Source organism: Acipenser ruthenus, chromosome 12 (assembly GCF_902713425.1).
Source record: "Acipenser ruthenus chromosome 12, fAciRut3.2 maternal haplotype, whole genome shotgun sequence".
NCBI lineage: Eukaryota > Metazoa > Chordata > Actinopteri > Acipenseriformes > Acipenseridae > Acipenser > Acipenser ruthenus.
The window spans coordinates 10,382,081-10,402,586 of record NC_081200.1 but is presented as its reverse complement, the minus strand read 5'-3'; the positions used below and the strand labels follow the sequence as shown (position 1 = coordinate 10,402,586).

The 20,506-nt window shown below is 40.4% G+C and overlaps 1 protein-coding gene across 1 annotated transcript in view; it reads left to right on the top strand.

Annotated features, from left to right (window-relative positions):
- LOC117416774 (spermatogenesis-associated protein 16-like) overlaps positions 1-20,270 on the top strand; it is a gene marked incomplete at its 5' end in the record, with an annotated part of 37,674 nt that extends 17,404 nt beyond the window's left edge. The window contains 7 exons of the mRNA XM_034028165.3: positions 1,761-1,845; positions 4,681-4,828; positions 5,758-5,904; positions 6,823-6,935; positions 9,349-9,513; positions 11,602-11,685; positions 19,099-20,270. Coding sequence (XP_033884056.3) covers positions 1,761-1,845; positions 4,681-4,828; positions 5,758-5,904; positions 6,823-6,935; positions 9,349-9,513; positions 11,602-11,685; positions 19,099-19,329 — 973 coding nt within the window. The remainder of the gene's footprint in view (positions 1-1,760; positions 1,846-4,680; positions 4,829-5,757; positions 5,905-6,822; positions 6,936-9,348; positions 9,514-11,601; positions 11,686-19,098) is intronic.
- Positions 20,271-20,506: the final 236 nt, after the last annotated feature.

The window sequence follows — 20,506 nt, the reverse complement described above, 5'->3', positions numbered from 1 at the left end:
ATTGAAGAAAAGGACTTTGTACATTTTCTTAAGAAACATCAGAACTCACTTTCTAAATCAACACGGTATATGATTGTTTTCTGTTTGGGGTTATTTATTAATGTGTGTTGTCAAGGAGTACTTCTAGAGGGTTGGTTGTGGTATTTTCAGTTCACTGGAGTTCAGAATAGACTGAACTTTAATGCAGTTTCACTTGTATAGCATTTCATTATTGTATGTTTTTGTGACAATAATCCTTATGCTGTGGAGGTCTTAGGACAGACATGTTGGTATCATTGGTTGCTCTTGCTGTTTCCTGATTTCAATGAGAATAAAAAGTATAGAGTTGTACCAAATGAAACAGTTATGATTGATGAAAAACTAAGCAATGAAAATAGGCTAGTTCAGTAATGTAAACATTTTATAACCTCTTACAAAATAGTGATTCAGCCTCAGGGTTTGTATTAAGTCCAATACTTTACTTTTATGGAAATGACATTCAAATTTATGACAACCCCTGTAATAAAATTAACAATATTTTGTTGCTAGCCAAAGCATATGTGCCCAGTGGACAGAGATTATGGTGCAAACAGGTTACACTTTAAACCATATTTATGTCTAACTTTCATTGAGATAGCGCCTTGTGGTTTTAAATTGCCCACTTCCAAGTACAAGACAAGTTACGAGACAGCTCAATCCATGGTCTCTTCCGATACTGTCAGAGATATCCACACTGATTGGAAGCATTGGTTTTCTGTTCTCTCCAATAAATCTCAGTGGAAATCCGTTGACACGGATTTGGTAACTGTGGTGACCATGGATTTCATGCAATGCCATCACAATCCATCTTTCTTTCCTTGCTGAAAGGCTGCTGCTGAATTGGAGGCTGTTGGATGAAAAAATATTGACTAATTACCAAGATTGTCTTCAGCTGACCCCCAGGCGGTAAATTAGATAGGGATAGAAGACCAAGGATTCTAATCAGTATAGACCTGCTCTGGCAGAAACTGAGCTATCTGGTCCAAAGTATAAAAAATGTCAATTGCATGTCTTGTACATAGTGGGTAGTGATTAAGGCCTAAAAGGTACTCTCTCAATGAATTAAACATGAATATGGCATTGAATTCCACCATCCCTCAATATTATTCTCTATTTGCAATCCAATTTCACTTAGGATGCCGATACAATTGTACAAATACGTTGATAGGTGGTGTTTATGATCTGAAACAAAAACACGTCAGACCTTTTTTATATTTATATTTTTTCAGGCAAATGTTCCATTTTTAAACAGAAATAAATCATTTAACATGAATGATATAGATGTCACAATAAGTGCGTTCCCTACTATATTTCCATGTTGACAATTTAATTGTAATTAAAACTTGGATGTCCTGTAATATACATATGCGTGGAGAAAATACGTTGTGCGAAAAAGGAGAGGGACAGTTTTACCTTACTTTGGCGATTTATTTCTCGCACTGTAAGACATGTATTGACTTTTTTCCCCTACATTTCACCTAAGAGTTGGGGAGGGAATTATGACAAGAATGACTGTTAGGGTGAATATCATAAGAAAGCCTGAAATTACTTTGGGTTCAAATTGGTGAGGGGGCAATGACTATAAAGAGCACATCTGGAATAATGCTTTGAAAATGCTGTAAAGAAACATGGTTCTCTTCTATTCAATGTGTGCCTTGCCTCGAGTTTTACCTTGAAAAAGGATATTGCATCTTGATGGAGAGTTCCCTGATTCTGTCTGCATATTCTGTCCTTGTCATTAGGAGTGCCATGATTGCTGACTACATGTACTGGCTGTCCGGAGGCAGTGAACAACATATAAGCAAGCTCATCAAACTGTATTGGCAGGTGAGAAATGATGGCTGCACAAGTGTGGAGGGGCCTGTCTCACAATCAGAACCCAAATGAAGGATTATTGCTTAAAAGACTGCCGAGTGAGGTAGCTCTTAGCATATCAATCAACTGGAATACTGCATAGCAGTAAACTATTTATAATGAACTAGGTGGAATTCCATATTACTGTGATTTCCACAGAGGCTGCAAAGCTTAACACATTGATTCCCAGTCTGCTATATCTGTTCTATACCACAACAATGTATATATGTCCAGGTAAATACATTTAAATAAAAGATAAACTAGAAGAGACACCAGTGTACACTATCAAAGCATTGTGCTCATAGGTCCCGTCATAGTCAGCAGGTAGGTTTCTAGGGTTTTGAGGGAATGCTTTGTTAAAACAGGTGTTTTACACATTTACACATCAATGCAACAAATTGTGCACAAGGTATAAGGATCCGAACAAGAAAACACACACAGAAAAACAGTATGTGCGCTGCAAGCTTGCACACATAAAAATATCTTGATTGTAAAATGTATTCAGTGGCATATTGCATATTAATAGTGTACTAGTCTGCTTCTGTGAAAAATCTGTCATGAAAATAAGTTGATTACATTTCTGTTTTTACTTGACACCCAGAAATAATATTGTGTGAAAACTTAGTCTGATTTTTCTTTATGGAAAGGGAGGCAAAACTGTAACTCCTCATTTAATCTTTCTTCTTGAAAGCCCAAGCATACTATTGCAATATTTCACAACTCTTATATGTAGCATATGCACTGCCATTTCAAGATTGCTTTCTACCATGCAACAATTGAACTGTTATGAACATGATAAAATGATTTAGTTTTCCCATTACTGAACTTGCTGAGCAAAATCTGTAGTATGGTATTACACAATATACAATATAAACCAGGACAGCAAGTAACACCAATTAAATATGACACCAAAATATTCCATAAAATATTTGCATGGATTAGTTGATTGTTCAACCCAGAAATATTGAAATTCATGTTGGTTTCCCTGGTGATAACAGGAGCTATGTTTTGTGGTTTGTCATGGTGGGTGAGAGAATAACAATTGAGTCTGAAATATAACATTTCAATGGCAATATTAGAGTATGAAAAGTTTTGTTTTGTGGAGAAAGGTGACAGCACATTTATTGTTTGCTATGAGCCACTGGATAATGTCATTTATAACATGTTCTTCTTTTTAAGTCCTACCACGAGACAGTGTGGTGTTATCAAGACACCACACATTTACATAGAGCACAGCTGATTTCATAAAGTAACAATGATAGGGTCCCCTAGCCTAACCGTTTTAGATTCATGGCTCTGTTTCTCTAACCAGACACCCACACAGGTCAATAAACTAAATGAATTAGATTTGACATTTTAAGGACTTGCCAGCAAATGCTATTACATTTTATAGTATACCAGTCATTTGCTTTTTGTGTCTGAATAGCTCAAAGTCCAGCTATGTCTTTACTTACAAATTGAGGCTTTTGACTCATTTGAAAATTAAACTAAAAATAAAAAAGTTTAAGCGATGCTTGCTGACTGCATATTGTCAGTTGAATTGCCAATTGAAACTGGTGAAACACCTCTAAGCTGGCAAGTGATTGTGACTTGTTTATCTTCTCAGGAATCAGTTATCTATATAGAAAATAATTACGCAGCTCATGCATAATAAAGTGTATGATCTTGCATATCAATCTGATTCTTTCAAATTACCTAAAACTCCCTCTGCTGAGTATGTTTGCAATATTTCTAAAAAAGAAACATTGAGCATGTGCCCTTTAAGAAGCGTGCTCCAAGTTGTGCTTGAAAGGTCTGAATACTTTCACGAATGCTGTAACCACATCAGCTCTACATTCATTTAGTTTGAAATGTCATTATTGCCAGGAGAAATCAATAGAGAATAATTGCTTTATGGCTTAACATCTATTTTGCATGGAACAAGACAGGCTTAACTGGAGCGTGAGTTTGATTTTTAAACAACAGGTCTGCTGTCTATATTCAGCACTTTGATACCTTTAGTGTTTCGTGACTAGTCCATCTGTTCATTTGCTGTCAAATTACCGGCTGTAATGAGGAAATCCCTGCTCACGAAAATTAATGGGTATGTAATTGACCCTTCCCCAAATAATCTGCCATCAAAAAGATCTATCCCCCTATACTTCTGTACTGCAACATGAACATAACGCTCTGCCCATGTAAACATGATTTACTGCATGACTGAATGAAGCAGGGTATAATATATTAAAGAATGAATGATATATACTGTTTAATGTTGTAATACTGGGCTGATAGTAAAACACAATTCAGGGACAGAGGCTGAAATAAGATTGCCAGATCTGCTATGGCTCATTTGTTTAGATTTTGACTCATTTGATCCCAAGACCCGGAAGTGAAAGGTTAGGGCCACGAAGGGCATATTAATACACAGGCGAGAACAGCTCCCCTTTGAATGCTGATTATATTTAAATAAAGGCAGTGTATGTTTGATTTTTTAAACTTAAAATTGACTGAAGAACAGCAGCTCACTATTACACATCAGGAAGAAATATAGAATACATGCTTTTCTATACTCTCTTTTTGTGTCATGACAACATAATTTATTCCTCTGGGTTTCTACCAGCATCATTTATATTATTTCACCAGTTCTGCAGACCAAAACAATCTACTGGGCTAGGAGTCTGCAGAAGTATTGTAATAAAGATCTGTAAATCTTCACAAATTGGAAGTATACCCTTTTTCCCATTAGCTTTGTTTCATAAAAGAATAATTGGATTAGGGATTTGCAGCACTTCTTTGAATTATTCTCTCACCTTTTTCTATTGCAAGGCAATGTTGGAAGAGGCCATTACTAAGGCAAATGCCTTCTCTGTCATGTACACACCATGTACTGTGAAGCCCACAGCGGACAGCATTGAGAAACCCAAGAGCATTTTCAGAAAACAGCATCCTACATATACTGCATACGTGTTCACAGGTATGGAATAATAATCACAGTCAACATATGCTGGCTACAATTCCAAGGTGTTAATTTTTTTAGAGAATATATTTTGCATGTCTTTAGCGAGTTAAAGGTTGCTGTCTTCGACTTGAGAGACATTCCAAGCAACAGGTCATAAATTACGAAGCCCTCACGCTTGCAAGAGGAGCCGTGGAATGTGTCAGCTTTTGCGTATGTACTGACAGCGGGGGTCGCAGGCACACACATTCATGCTGGTCACGGATGAGTTAGCCAGTTTCTTTTATTAATCTTTATAGAAAATCCATGGTCTTACACAAAACGCATATCTATGTTGCTAAACATAGATATGTGGCAGCCTAATATTTCAAATTAATTGAACAGCTCCAGCGGAAAACCTTTCCATAAAAACACTGTAGAACAAGACGATTTCAAACTAAGTATAGTTTGACATTTTCACTGGGTCATGAAAGTTCTCATTTTGCAACAGTTGTTTACAGTGATTGATCATATTGAGGTCATATTGTTTAAAGCCTCGAAATGAAGGCTGAGGGGACGATAAGACAGATCATTGTCTGACTGGTAGATCGCGAAGTTTTTAGTACTCAGCAAATCTTTTAATCAGTAGAAGGTATTACATCCTATAAATTACTGTATATCTCAAGGTGACCCAGTTCAAGGGTCATAGTGAAAATGTAACATGTTCAAGGGACTGTCAATATTGGTGTCAAATGAATGTCATGAAACAGGTTGCAGTTGTGCATCATGCTTGACTTGTGGTAAGAAACTGAAGTCAACTAGCACGTTTGCAATTGAACTCATACGGTGTTGTATTGAATTTGAGAAACATATTGTGAGAAATCTATTCCAGTGCCTGATCGTTACTGTATTCCAATAAGTATGTCTTCTTAGAAACCTTCTCGAGTTTTTGTTGTGTAATGTTGTAGATCCTGCTGTTGTTCATTGTTTGCCCCAAACTACAAACTGGGGTTTGCCTGTCTCTCAACAATACATGATAACCCTTGGATTCAAGAAGCAAGAAGACGGGAGCTTCTTGGAAAAACTCTTAACTAGAAAGTGTCCGACTTTTACAGGTATATATTATATTATATTATATTATTATTATATTTCCCTTTTATTGATACTTGCAATCCTATTGGCTAATACAGCGTCACATAACCGAAAATAGTTAGTGCTACTGCCCACAATCTGGTCAAAAATATCTCTAGCATAGAGTAAACAAAGAACTATTGCCTACTGATATTTAATAAAATACATTTTCTGCAGTTTCACATTATAGTTAAAAACTGTTCCCCTAAAAAAAAAAAATGTATTCGATCTCAGTGGTATGATGGAGATTCATATATTAATTTCACAGATCATCTCAATAAAAGTATACAGCATTATTATATACATAAAATATAACAAAGCTGAAAAATAAATACATTTAACATATATTTCAGTGCTACAATTTTGATATATAAAATTACAAACCAGGGGATCAATATTTCTGATCTGATTAATCTTCCAGTGCCTTTTGAGTAAAGAACAAAATGAATTCTGCAAGTTATATCTAATATTGGATTTAGATCACAATGGAATTACGTTAACTTTTTTCTAACCTACTTTTACCGTGTCTTGTTTTTTCACCTCATTAAAGCAAACTCCTGAAGTTAGCTTGCCCTTCTGGGGTTCATCCCTCCAAGGAAAGCACTTCATATTTAGAACAAAGCATAAGGAAAATGAAAACAAATTAAAGTGTGACTCCCTTATGAGTTTCAATTTGCTGACGGTAAATAAGCAATGGGTCTAATAGTGGGAATGGATACTTGCCATGAACTCAGTTATACAATCCCTGAAGAGGGTTTTTTTTGTGTGTTATAGTACTAGAAACCAGAAGCATGAAACAGATGTATACTTTTTAGTAGAGAGAGAGAGGGAGAGGGAGAGGGAGAGGGAGAGAGAGGGAGTTAAACCAAAAGTAATATTTAGGTTTTGGTTTTTTTTCCCAGGGAGTAAAGCACCATTTTGCCCGCTTACAACAGAAGAAACTGAGAGGAGCATTGAAACCTTAGGAAAACGGATCCTGCCAGTATTAGATTTTATTAAGTGCACAAAGTTAGCTGTGGGTATATCTTATGGAAGCTTACATTCTGGATTAAGAGGTTTGGTAATGCCAGACAGGATAAGTAACCATTGAGCTCCTACAACTCCTTGTTCATAGTGGGTCCCTTTAATGGGTATTGCAAAATAATCCACCATGATACATAACTGATGTACAAAAAACTGTTCCATTTATAAATTTGGATTAGATATACTTCATAGCAACTAGAACTCTTATGAAGTCACAGGTTTTCAAGTAGAACAGGAGATTTACAGGAATTGTATTTCTTTCTACACTGTAACATGCAGGAAAATTGGGAAGATAAATCTGGTTACTGTTCTTGGTATTACATTAAATTATTCAAAACATTACCTAAATTGGAGCTTAATAGCTACATTGCAAAACAAAAGCAATTACAAAACCAACGTCAGTTTTTTTAAAGTCGCTTTTTAGTTATCATTGCAGTTTCATTTAGACACTCAACGACATCACACACCTTAATGAGTAACATTATGGATATTACAGAAGTTTCTTTTAAATATTCAGTAAATTGGGCTGAAGTGTTATTAAGTGTTCTTTTAGCTGTTAGTTACACCTAAAATATGTCTTTCATTAATACAGTGAAACCTGAATTAAACAAAATTCTTTACTGGGTTTACGAGCTGCTAACAGCTGGTTTTGTCGGATGTAGTTTTGTGTAAGCATGAATAGAGGGGCTGGTCCAAACAAATTGGAAACAATTGTTCAATTGTTCAATAGTAGAACATACTTTCTCATAAATAGTCCCTCTCATGACTGATTCAATTGTTATATAAATGGCATCCCCGACAAGTACATACACACTTGAACACTGTAGTCGTTCCACAAATGAGGATGGCCCTCCGTTAGTTTCAAAACAGTCTTAAGCGATCCACAAGAGCAGACAGCTTTCCTGACTAATGAAGTGATTGCTGTACAGGCAGAACCCAGCCAGTCCGCTGCATGGTTTTCTGTTTCACAAGCCTTGCATGGCTCTGACTGGTGATCAAGACAGGAGCAAGTGAGCAAGGTGATCGCCACCTACATTGGTTGTGTGCAGCAATTAATTACTCTGCCTTCATCTTTCTAAAATAAAGTAATAATAATAATTTTTAAACTCATTTAGAGTTTTCATTAATGTATAATGGGCCTCATTATTTTGATTTAGAAAGAATAGTGCAGTTTTAACAATGCTAGAATGGTAGTTCTGTGTTTTTTTCTAGCAATGTGTACTACATTATCTAACACTGGGCAAATATGAGAATTGTGGTAAAATAAGATTATTAAACAAAGCAAAACAAAAAAAGCTGAAATATGACAAGAAGTGGGGTGGGAGTTGAATAAAAGGACATAGGTGCCTTAATGATTGTTTGTTAAAAGGACATTTATTGTAAAATTGGGGGGGGGGGGGGGGGTTATTAAACCAAAGTATTGTTGTGTGTAATAAAAAATAACAAATTTATAATAGTAAGCCAACCTCCTTTGAAACGAGAGGTCAGCTACTGAACAACCTTCTCAAGCATATTTGAAAAGGTTGGGGTTTGAACTTCTGGGTTTTTGATAAAAACAACAAAATCCATAGGAATGTTTCATTTACGTGCTTTTGTGTACAGTCTAATAATCCAGATTATTGTATGTCTTATCTTTAGTGTTACTGTCATCTGCTACTGTTCCTCTTTGTAAACCAGTTGTGAGATTTGATGGGTAATACAATCTGATCCAGAAGGAGGGAGACCAAATAAAACTAAAATAATGATTTAGTTAAACTCTTTGATCATACATATGCTATATTTCCATCCGCACCATTAAACCAGGCTATAAAAGTAGACCTAATCTCTCATACCTCTATCAAACTGGGCAGTCGCTGCTCCCTTTGGCAACCAGACGTTAAACAAAGTCACAGATTGTATGTTGATATGAAGATGGCAGAGATGTACATGGTTGATCCTTGATTGCTAATTCCTGGTGTGGTAATTGTTTTCATGCTTTTTCAGCTTTAATCAGTGGATGATCTGCGTTCACTGGGTTAAATCTTTCCTGCACTAAAAATGCAGGAAAGATTTCAAAATGTTTTCAAATCAGATGGCAAATGGAAATGTAGCATTAGAGTTTATAGGATATAAAATAAGTCTTCCCATACATTCTTTTAAGATTTTCTCCCAAAATAGTAGTGCATTTTAGTTAAAGTAATCTTTTTTTTGATTAATCACCAAGTTTCTAGTCTGATTCTCTAATCACCGGTACATAATTGCAACATTATTATTTGGTATTGTGTCAAGACAGGCACCAGTAGTAGCCCCAATGTAGTTCTGAAGGGCCCCATGATTATTGTTTTCAAGCAGATTTGTGATATCTAAGAGCTCTTGTATAATGAGTGGTTTTCTTGTTCTAACAATTCTCTCTGCTGAGAGGGTAGGGGGGGTTCTGTGCAGGTTCAGGGATAATGGAGAAGCTGCTGTACGCTGGTTACCTCTGCCGATTGCAGCGTGTGAAGGAGCAGTCCCAGGTGATTAATCAAGCTTTGGCTGAACTAGCAGTCATCCCCTATCTACAGGACATCAGTCAGAAGGAGGCTGAACTGGTAAGCAGTTTCTACCCTTGTTTGAATGTATACCAGCTTTGTGCTCAGGTAGCAAAGTTCATTGACCTTCTCTTAAGGTCTCCACACACTAACTACAAGTGCCTTCTCTGACTGTATTTCAACACATATGGCAATAAATAATACATACCAGGCTTATCTAGTTCCTTCGAAATGGACTCACATATATTGCTCAATGCCCTAGTTGATGTGCGCCAAATCGCAAAAAATAGGATTCAATTGTATTTATTTCGCGTTGCTCCGGTAACGCCCTGTTGCCGCTCTCGCGTCACCTCTGGTGTGAAAGGTACTTATCAGAAGTATAGTTTATATTTATTTTGACGCATCGCTGCACAGTTCCACTTGCCACACCGCGTTTGGTGGGTAGCAGCCTTTAGTTTTAACTTACTGCTGTGTAGTTCCATAGGTTTTTTTTCACTGCCATTAGCAGTGCTATGGAGTAATTAGTTATTACTTTCTTAAGTAATAACTAAGGACTCATTTACTTCTAAATTAGTCCTTTAGAAGCAATACACGCTTTATTTTATTGTAATGAAACTTTATAATTGCCTTTCTTTGGGAAATTAGTACTTGGCTGCATGGAGATTAACTCAGATCAATGCAGCATGATTTATGAGATTTATGCGACAAAATCAGTGTGAATAGAGAGTGAGGCTTTTAATTGCAGGGGGATTTATAAGGGCTCCGTGGGTCAATTCATGGAGTTGTTTAAACTATTACATTTAAGGGTCACTGCAGCAGCTTTGCATAAAACTTCCAACTCTTGTTACTCATGTTGCTATATTCATTCTTTTGAGGTGTGTGTGAGACGTATGGCAGTAGACATATATGTTTCTGTAACCCGCTCATTGCAGTGGGTTTTAATTGGTTACTTCTGAAAATGTTGCTGTTTTCTTAATTTTCCATTGTCTAGGTCATGACTTACTTATTTTAGTAAGGACAAGAAAATATGCTTCAATCGCACTTTCTGTAACTACACTAGCTTCATATTTTTATTTTATTCTTAAGCTATATTTAAATGAACCGTGGAAAATCCAGTCTAATGGCACCAGGTACAGCACATTTTGTTAATGTGAAGAGTCATAATAGATTCCACTCACAGTTCTGCTAAACTCAGTCATGCTCTGCCATGCAGTCCTGGGCTTCTCTCGAGCAGACATTTCACTTGTGACCTGATTTGTATTCGAGCGGTGGCCTGCAGAGGTGAAAGCTTGTAAATGAACCTAGTGTGCCACCTTCATTTATATGGGAAAATGTAAGACTAATCCCACTGCATGGATTGGGGATAGAGGTAAGAGATGTAATATAAGTAAGCCATGACCACATCCATGATGAAATACCTCTCTATTTAAGCCTGTTGAAAATAGCATGTGTGCTTCTTCAGCTATAACAGAGCTTGTCATGCTGTTACCTTGTACTGTTGCAAAGTAGTAAGGCTATGTGGTTCACAGATTGACATAGTAGATAGCAGGTCTCAAGGGGGAGGGAGAGAGGCTTGTGCCCCTTCATATGTTTTTGAAGGGTGTGAACAAACCAGACATATGAAGTTTTTTTTCGATGTAATATTGAACACAGTTGTGGGACACTTATACCTTACAGCACCAACTGAATACTGTTAAACATGAAGTCGGGTAGCCCAAGGACTGTAGTGAAACTACTGAACTTAGTGCGATTATCAGGTGCTGTCTCACTGATCTATTGAGCGGGCCAGCTCTAGATACATCCTGTCACAGTCCAGGAGAGAATCATTTGAAGGAACAGACGTGCTAGTAGGACCGTTCCGAAAGTCAAGTGATTGGGAATCTGTGGTGCTAGTCACTTTGTTTAATAAAAAAAATGGCAAAGCTGGATCACCGTTAGTTTTTTAATTCTTTGCAAAAATGATTTATATTCTCGCTAGATTTCTTGAACAATTGAGAGAAGACAAGATAAAAGGCCTTATTGCATAAGAATGAGTAATAAAGTCATCACTGTACAAATTATTTTTTAATTAGGTTTTAATCTGTGTGTTTAGAGAAATTATTTCAGTGTGTGAATTCTGCTCTGATCATTTTTATCTCTGTACCACAGCTGCATGCATTAATGGCAGACACCATGGACACCCTTGAAGGAAGCCGGACTGATAAAGAACGTGTTTGGAATAAAATGCAAACGGTAAGAAATGTGCCATAGAAGACGGTACAGATGAGTAAGAAAAAGTATGGTACACTCGTATTTCTTTGAACTAAGGTGTAGATGCAACATATCAGTTAATTTGATGCACTGTGAATGATTTGCTTCTGCAAAAGAAAATATTTAGTTTTGGGTGTTTAAAGTTGTGTTAGTGTTCCAGCAGTTAAGATTACTACTGTCGTTTTCTTAATGTAAGAGGTTATCTGTTTAATTAAAAGGCATTGGAAAGTACAGAGGGAAGGAAAAACGACTTATATAATTTATTTAACTTACAACCAAAAAGATTGTGACAAGCTGGCTTCTGGTGACGTCGGACCCAGTAGAGAATGGACACTCAGACTGCCAATGACAACGCTGGCAGCAGAAAGGCTGACAATGGTGTTGCATACTCCACCAGAGGCCACAGCAAATCCCTGGGGGTCAGCAGCAAACGACCCCCAGGTGGTGACGAACAGGCCTCCCCAGGTGATGGCTGTGGCGGTGGTGGTGGCACTGGCAGCAGTAAGGCTGCCCTCAGCGCGGGACACTCCGGCAGTGTAACTATTGCGGGTGGAGGTGGTCTCCTCACCTCTCCCCCCTTCTCTGTAGCCGGCGATTCCATTTTCTTCAACTCCCTAGGCGATGCAGGCTCGACAGCCCTAGGCAATGCAGGCTTAAGCAGCTGCAGTTCCTCTCCCTCTGGTGGTGGAGGTAGTTCCAGATCCTGTGGTGATGGAGGTGGGAGCTGCAGGTATTTTCTCTGGTGGTGGAGGCGGGAAGCGGGTAGTCTTCTCCTGGCAGTGAAGGCAGAAGCAGCGGGTAGTCTCCCTCGATCTCTGGGGACTGGTGTTGCTCTGCCTCAGTCATGGGGGACTAGTGTGGCTGTCCTTTGGTCGCTGGGTAGTGGTGCAGCTCTCCTTCGGTCGCTGGGGACTGGTGCAACTCTCCTCTGGGCCTTGGCGTGGACATGCCTACTACCTCTGGAGGTGAAGTAGGCACGGTTCCTCTCAATGGGAATTGAACCTGTGGGGGCATTCCTATATCTGCAGCCAGATAGTTTGAACACCATATGTGACAAGCTGGTTGTGGTGGACACTCAGACAGCACTGGGGTAAATGAAAGCGCTGCTTACACATTTTAATAATACATCAAAAAGGTTTAAACATAAGGGTTGAACAAAACATAAACACTTTTACAAAACAAAACGATATGGTGACCAAAACAAACAGACTAACAAACAGACACAAAACACAACTGCCGATAGGCCCCTCCAGAATGTGACGTCCTCAGTCCCGCCTTCCAAGGGAACAAATGGTCACTCCACAGAGCTCATTTCCTCTTTTGCATCGAACCCGCGAAGGAGACCAATGCGACCTTGCAGGTTGGTGGTCGTCTTCTCTTTCTGGGAAACAGGGTTACATCCATAACCTAACGTTACCTTTCAATTCGAAAACGACCACCAACAATACTTTTGGGAAAAATATACCAAAGCTGTTGCAAGGGAGCGTGAGCGGAGACAGCATACAAGGGTCGTCTCGAGACTGCAAAACCATGGTTAGCGGTGCAAGCGTGCAACCTCAAGGACCCTTGTGCCTAATGAAGCCATAAGAGGGATCTACCACATTAAGTCGGTAGAACCTGGTGAAAGTATGTGGGGTAGCCCAGCTAGCTGCAGTACATATATCGGATAGTGAGGCTCCTCTAAAGAGGACCCACAATATAGCCACCCCTCTGGTAGAGTGCGCGACCACCCACCCAGGTGGGGGTATGCCGGCATTAGTATATGCAGTCGAAACTGTGTCCACAATCCAGTGAGACAGCCGCTGCTTTGAGAGGGCTTGACCCAGGGTCCTTGCACCATAGCAGACAAAGAGCTGGTCAAACTGACGCAGAGCTCTTATCCAGTCAACATAACATCTCAATGCCCGAACCGGGCAGATGGAGTTTAGTCTTCGATCCGCCTCCAAAGAAAATGGAGGGGGATGGAAAGGCTGTTGCACCACTGACTGATTTAAATGGAAAGCCGTAATCACCTTAGGGAGGAACGCAGGGTTTGTGCGTAACGATACCCAGTTTCCATTGTCCCAGACGCACATACAGGAGCTGTGCACCGACAGAGCCTGTAGCTCACTGACCCGCTTGGGCTGTCTTTATAGAGAGGTGTTTCAACTCTATGGAATGAATGGGCTCAACGGTGCCTTGGTGAGAACCTCCAATACACTCGGGGAGGACGTCCCTTCTAGGTGGACTTAACCGCCGAGCGGCCTTCAAAAAACAGGTTGCCAGGAAATGGGCGCCTGGGGACACTGGGGAGTCAACAGGGATATGGCATGCAGATATGGCTGCCAGGTGCATTAAGTGTAGAAGGGGATTTTCCCGCTTCCAGCAGTTCTTGTGGGAATTGGAGGATAATTGCTCTAGGGCAAGAAATAGAGTCATGACCCTGGGTCAGACACCAGTCTTGAAAATATCTCCACTTGTAGGCGTACAATGACCTTGTGGAGGAGGCCCTAGTGTTCTGTAGCGTACCGCGTCTGAAAGCCCTAAAGCAGACAGACGGTCCCGTTCAGGGGCCAGACTCATAATTTTAGTCTGTCCGGTTCTGGGTGCCAGAGAGTGCCTCTCGACTAACTGAGATTCAAGCGTAGCGGAATCTCCCAGGGCTGACCTTGTAGTAGCTGGCAGAGTTGAAAACCAGATTGTTCTGGGCCATCTGGGAGCCACCAGGAGAACTATCTCTCTCTGTACCTTCTCTAGGAAGGCCGGGAGCAACGGCATTGGCAGGAATGCGTACAATCCTGGGCCACTTGTGGGCTAGGGTGTCGAAGCGGTCGAGGGAGAACCATAGGTCGTTTCTGCTATGGCAAAGAGATCGACTCAGGCTTTGCCAAACCGCTCCCAAATGTGCTCCACTACTTGAAGGTGGAGCCACCATTTTGACGGATGAGGACGAGAGAGAGAGAGAGAGAGAGAGAGAGAGAGAGAGAGGAGGTCCGCCGCCCAATTCACTACCCTGGGAAGATGAACAGCCCAGAGGGATAGCAGGTTCTGTTTCGCCCACATCTATAGCCGGAAGGCTATGCGATGAAACCCCAGGGACCACAGTCCTCCCTGGTGGTTGACATATGCCACCTCCTGACCAGCGGCCCAACCAAGATCCGCAGACTCCTCTGCCTGCCCAGACTGCTACCCAACCTAAGTTGGACGCGTCTCTCATCGCTACCTGATGGCTGTGGATCGTCCCTAGCCTTACGCCTTCGCGCAAGTGAGAGGTTTGCCTTCACCAGCATAGGGCTTCCAAACATGTGCGGGAAACGGTCAGCCGACAGTACTTGTCGGAAGGTATCCGGATGGTATTGAGCCACGCCTGAAGCTGCCGCATTTGGAGTAATACCAGCTGGAGGTCTGATGCGGCTGCGGCCATCAGACCCAGCAACTTTTGGCACAACACCAGACGTACTGTCGATCCTTGTTGAAACAGGGATAGACAGTTCTGTATAGCGGCTACTCTGTCGTCTGACAGGCAGGCTTCCATTGCAAGGGAGTCCAGCCGTGGTCCCAAGTAAACCGTATTTTGCACCAGTACTAATTGACTCTTTGCATCGTTGAGGGCGAGACCCAGCCTCGACAGATGCTCCGTCACAATCACAGTGTGGGCCACTGCTCCTTCCTGCGACTGGGAACAGATCAACCAGTCGTCCAGGTAGTTCAACACCCTGATCTCTTGCAACTCGAAGATGCTTCCCTGAAAAGCGAAGATACTTCCTGTGCGCGGGACGAATAGGGATGTGAAAATACACGTCCTTTAAGTCCATGGTGGTAAACCAGTCGCCCAGCCAAACTGCATGTTGTGACAGTGTGGGACCATTTGGAACCTCCGCTCCCTGAAGAACCTGTTGAGGTGTCTCAGGCCCAGGATGGGGTGAAGGCCGCCATCTTTCTTCGGCACCAGAAAATACCTAGAGTAGAACCCCTCCTCTTGGGAGGTGGGTTCTACGAGGCGGATGGCTTGTTTGAGGGCCGAGACCTGGAGAGGGTCGCTCACGGATGTAACCGTGATCCCTCGAAAGGGATGAGGACCTGCACGGAACCGTTGTGTACGATGGCAAGCACCCAAGTGTCCGAAGTGCAGTCGCGCCAATATTGCAGCATGGTGTTGTGTAAAGGGATGGATCTGAGGCCCAAGCCTTCAGGGGCCCTGCTTGGGCTGCCCCATCACAAAGATGCTAATCAAATATGGTACTGCTATCAACCTTACTTGGCACTTTTGACCTTTTTAATGGCAAGACTGGGGGGCCCGGCTTCAGGTTTACCTACTGCTTGTGTTGGCTAGCAAGGATCCTTATTCTCTTTGCAGTGCATAACAGCTAAATACACCATTCTGCTGAATGTACTCCTTGACTTGTATTCTTATAAAGTAATTGTTTGAGAAACATTACAGGGAAAAAATAAAGAAAACTAGTTATGCTTTTCACTTTTGGAAAGTGCCATCCAAAATGTTCTTTTTCATTGGACGGTCTCACAAATTTGCAGTAGAGTACCTCTAATGCTAATGACATAGCCGCTTATTTATTGGGCTGATTAAAGCTCTTGCAGTAATGGCCTGTGCCCTGTCTATGCCCCTCTGTAGCCGCCCCCCTGTCAATGCATCTTTTATTCTCCTTCAGCAGAGCAGCCAACAAAAAGATCCTTTGGAAGATGCTTCTTAATTCATTATTATTTCCCCCCTCGTGCCTGGGTTGTTAAAATATAGGTTAGGTAATCTTCAGAGCACAGTCATTTTTGAATGTTGAACATATGATGTATACATTTTCAAATGTACCATAAAAATAATGAGAAATGGCAGGTGAACCAACACCAGATAACAGGGAGAAGTGCATCTGTAGGTCATGGGTCCGTATCTTGAAAGATCAACGTTGCTTTTGTGACTCAGGGTCCTTGGTTGTTCTTTTGTGCTTTTTTCATCTATAAAAAAGGTAAATGGTTAAACATTTAACAGATGGGTCTTATATGATATGGTGTGCATTTGTTTTTTATATGGCTATGTGACCGGGTCTTCCTCGTGTCACGCGTGTGGGTAGCCGCTGTTCAAGCATACACAGAGACAGACGTGGTGTTGTTGAAAACGCCGGCACAGGCGCGCAGGTTTTATTCACAAACAAACAGAAAACGAGAGTAAAATAAAGGTGGTCATGTGACGTTATCAGCGATGGTAACGCACAGAGGACTAGTACATCAAGCTGTACAAAAAGTGCAAAATAAAACACAATACCACAAACTATAAATCAAAGGTGCCGTGAAAACGGCAGGCCTTGCAGCAGCCCCGAGCTGTAGCGCAGCCGCTTTTTGAGCTCTGCGCAGCATCCCCAGGCACGCCCCCCAACCAATCCAGACCTCCCGATCACTTTAGCTCAGGACGAGCCTGCCACTCAACTGGTTGCTTAGCAACACGTCTCCAACTGCGCGTCGCAGCTGATTTTCTACAGGCACACACTTGCGCAGGAACCAGTGACCCGGTTCCCTGTCACATATGCAGCAGCCCTGAGCTATCTCCCGCGGATGTTTTTAACCTGACGGACACTCTGTCGAGACCCGCCCACTTGCTGATTGAGGACCAGCACAGCCAATCACCTGCTGCCCTTCCCCTCAACCAAGCATAGCAGGCAGCAAGTCTCAATCAAGCGCCCATCTGTAAAACAATAATTCAATTAAACAAATCAACTCCAAAACGACATACAATAAACCCATTTCCCCATACAAATGATACCAACACTAAATACACACGTGCAGGGCACTCGCCCTGCTACATACCTCCCTCCTTAGGATGAACCCTAAGGGTTCATCCGACAACACCATTATTTAATATTCCTATTACGATCATCACATTACAAATTTACACTAACCGACATCTTGCAAAACCCACACAGTCTAAACAAAAAAAATTACTCTTTATATCTACTCCCCACCCCCCCCAATTTTTTTTTTTTTTTTTTTTTATATACTATTCTAACACATATGGGCGGGTGGGAGGGAACATTAGAGCCCAGCCAGCCTCAACCAGCCACCAGACAGCTAACTGGCTCCAATGTTAATCACCACAATTATAACTACACCTTTATCATTCACTATTATTTACCATCATTATCATTTATCAATATTCCCATCCCCACAAGTATTACTATCAATTTAACCATAATCTTTATTACTATTTGGCAATCCTAACTGAGTCCACAGAGGACACGAATACACAACACGCGGTACAGTTTCACAGAGGACATGATTACACAACACGCGGTACAGTTTCACAGTTGTCAGTCTCTGTTTAAGATAGGCCCATGACTGAATGGTAGGGTGTTAGCTGGTTACATCAGAAACATAGTCTTTTTGAGGTTTTAAGAACATCATAATAGAGTAGGCATGACGTGCCTTTTTAGAGACTCAGTTTTCTTGTTTACAGTGTGTAGTATTTTAATTTCCCGCATAGATTGTATATAGTCACATGACATAATCACTGCACAGCACTTTGTGCATGGCGAATGTTACACACAGGCACATATCAGAGCTGTGCAGTTTTGTTAATGTGATTTTTTTGGTATGAAATGCAAATAATTATGAAATTATTTGTATTTCTTAAGATTATTGTAAAAATCGCGGTATTGGGCTAATTCCACGATTTCCACGCAGCCTGTGAAATCGCGATTTTCACAGGGCCCTAAGTATAGTACTGTACATGTGCAATTTACTGCCAATTAACACATTGTATATAGCATATTGTATATATAGTGTGTATCATATTTAAATTGGGGTTCAAGTGGGTTATTGTTCTTGTGAGGGGACCCACATAAAATATGCACAGCTGAGTTGGAAAATTTAGACAGTATACTTTAGAGAACTGCCTCCTATTCCACTAATAGAAGTAATCCCCCTGTGTATGATAGTTCACGAGGAAACACATTGATTCAGAACTACATTTTGATTTAACAGAAAAATAGTCCTTGCCATGGGAATTTAGAATACTCATTATTCTCGCTGCAGGCATCCAACATCTACACACCCCATCTCATTGTTCTCTTTCTGCTAGCTTTCCTTCTAAAAAAAAAAAAAAAAAGTGCTTTAGATTAATTTCCATATCATGCCTTCCCTTTAAAGTCACTGTTTTTCACTGCAATTTACAGACACTGTTGCAATAAATTCCATCTCCCCACCAGTACTCAGAAATGAAACAAGGCGTAAAAAGTAATTAGGTCCCAATGGGAAAGGGTAGAGATACAAAAAAATATATATGTTACATTTTTTCTTCTTTTTTTTTTTTTTTTTTAAACAGGAATATAGTGTTCCAGAAACATTTTCTTAAATGTTTGTACAGTTTCAAATTAAGAAAGCGTATTTCTTCTTGTGGTTGTTATTTCTGCTCAGGTTGGATTAATTGAAGATCTTATTTACCAATCTGAAGATGTCTTCCTAAGGAATAAAGAACTACGGACTGCTAGAAAGCAGAGGGCTAAAGTGAAGAGAACTCAGAGTGTGAAGACCCAGCCGTCACTAGAGAATGCACAGCATTCCCAAGATGTGTCCAAGATGGCAGCGGGGACATTAATACACCCACTGCCTGACAGTCGGGACAACAAAGGCCTGTCTTCAAATTAATGAGGCGTCCCCTCACAAAGGCTCATCTTTAGCAAGAAGCTCTCGCACATCATTAGTCTTAGCTGGCAGAAATAAATGAACTTCGGGAGCTTGGCTTCATTCTTATTTAGATTTTTTTTCCATGTTTACTTTAAGATACATTGTCTCCCTTTCTGTGCCCCAGTTGAAAAAAAGCTGGAGTAATTCAATTGGACATATTATGTAGTTTATTTATCAGATGTAAATGTATTCCTCTTTTACAAAGCATTGCAGTTTGCTAACTCAGGTCTGCAACCCCGTTCACATTTGCGTTTTTAAGGCTCCTTTGCGCGTTCATATATGTGACTGAAAAGCAGGCCTAAAATGTGGCAAACTGCTTTTTTTTATGGAATGACAGCCTGCACTCGGAACGGAAGAGCTACCAGGATATACAGTAATCCTTTTGTAGCAGATGTTTCAATGCAGCACAGTAGCAATTTTATGGTCCAAGCTTACCCCCCCAACAATCACATTATTCTATTAAGAACACAGAGGTATTTAGAACGCGGGAAACAGCAACTTGCTAGTGTTGACAGGTATAAATATTTATTTTCATAATGGATACTTCACTCAGCTTGCAAATGACTATCAGGTTGTACACAATGACTGACATTCACAAGACAAACTCATAACTGACCACCTAATAGTACTACTGCTCCCTCCTAAGGAGAGACACAGCATTAAATAATGTTAAATACATTACACATGTTCTTCTCATTTATACGTATTTTTTTAACCTGCATGAATACCGTCTTTATTTATAAACACGATTGTTAAACTATTCTGTCGTTTACTTGTTATTATTATCATTGTTATTATTATTCTCTAGTCACTAACCATTACCAGTAAAGACTGAACGTTAGCATTACCCTTCTCTTGGAAGATTACCGAACATATATAACAATATAATATAACAAAACCCTTGTCCCCCATGTAAACGACAACTTCATTAAGGGAAGCACCGTAATCTAAAATCAGCAATACACCGTCACATATCAAATACACTTTGCTCAACAACATGAACAATATATAATAAACCACTGCTCTAGCGCCAGTAGAATAACATTAACAATAATAATCACAATAACAGGTACTGACATTACAGTGAGGGTCTCACCCTCACATGGTGCATCAAAGATCTTAGATTTTATGTGTGTGT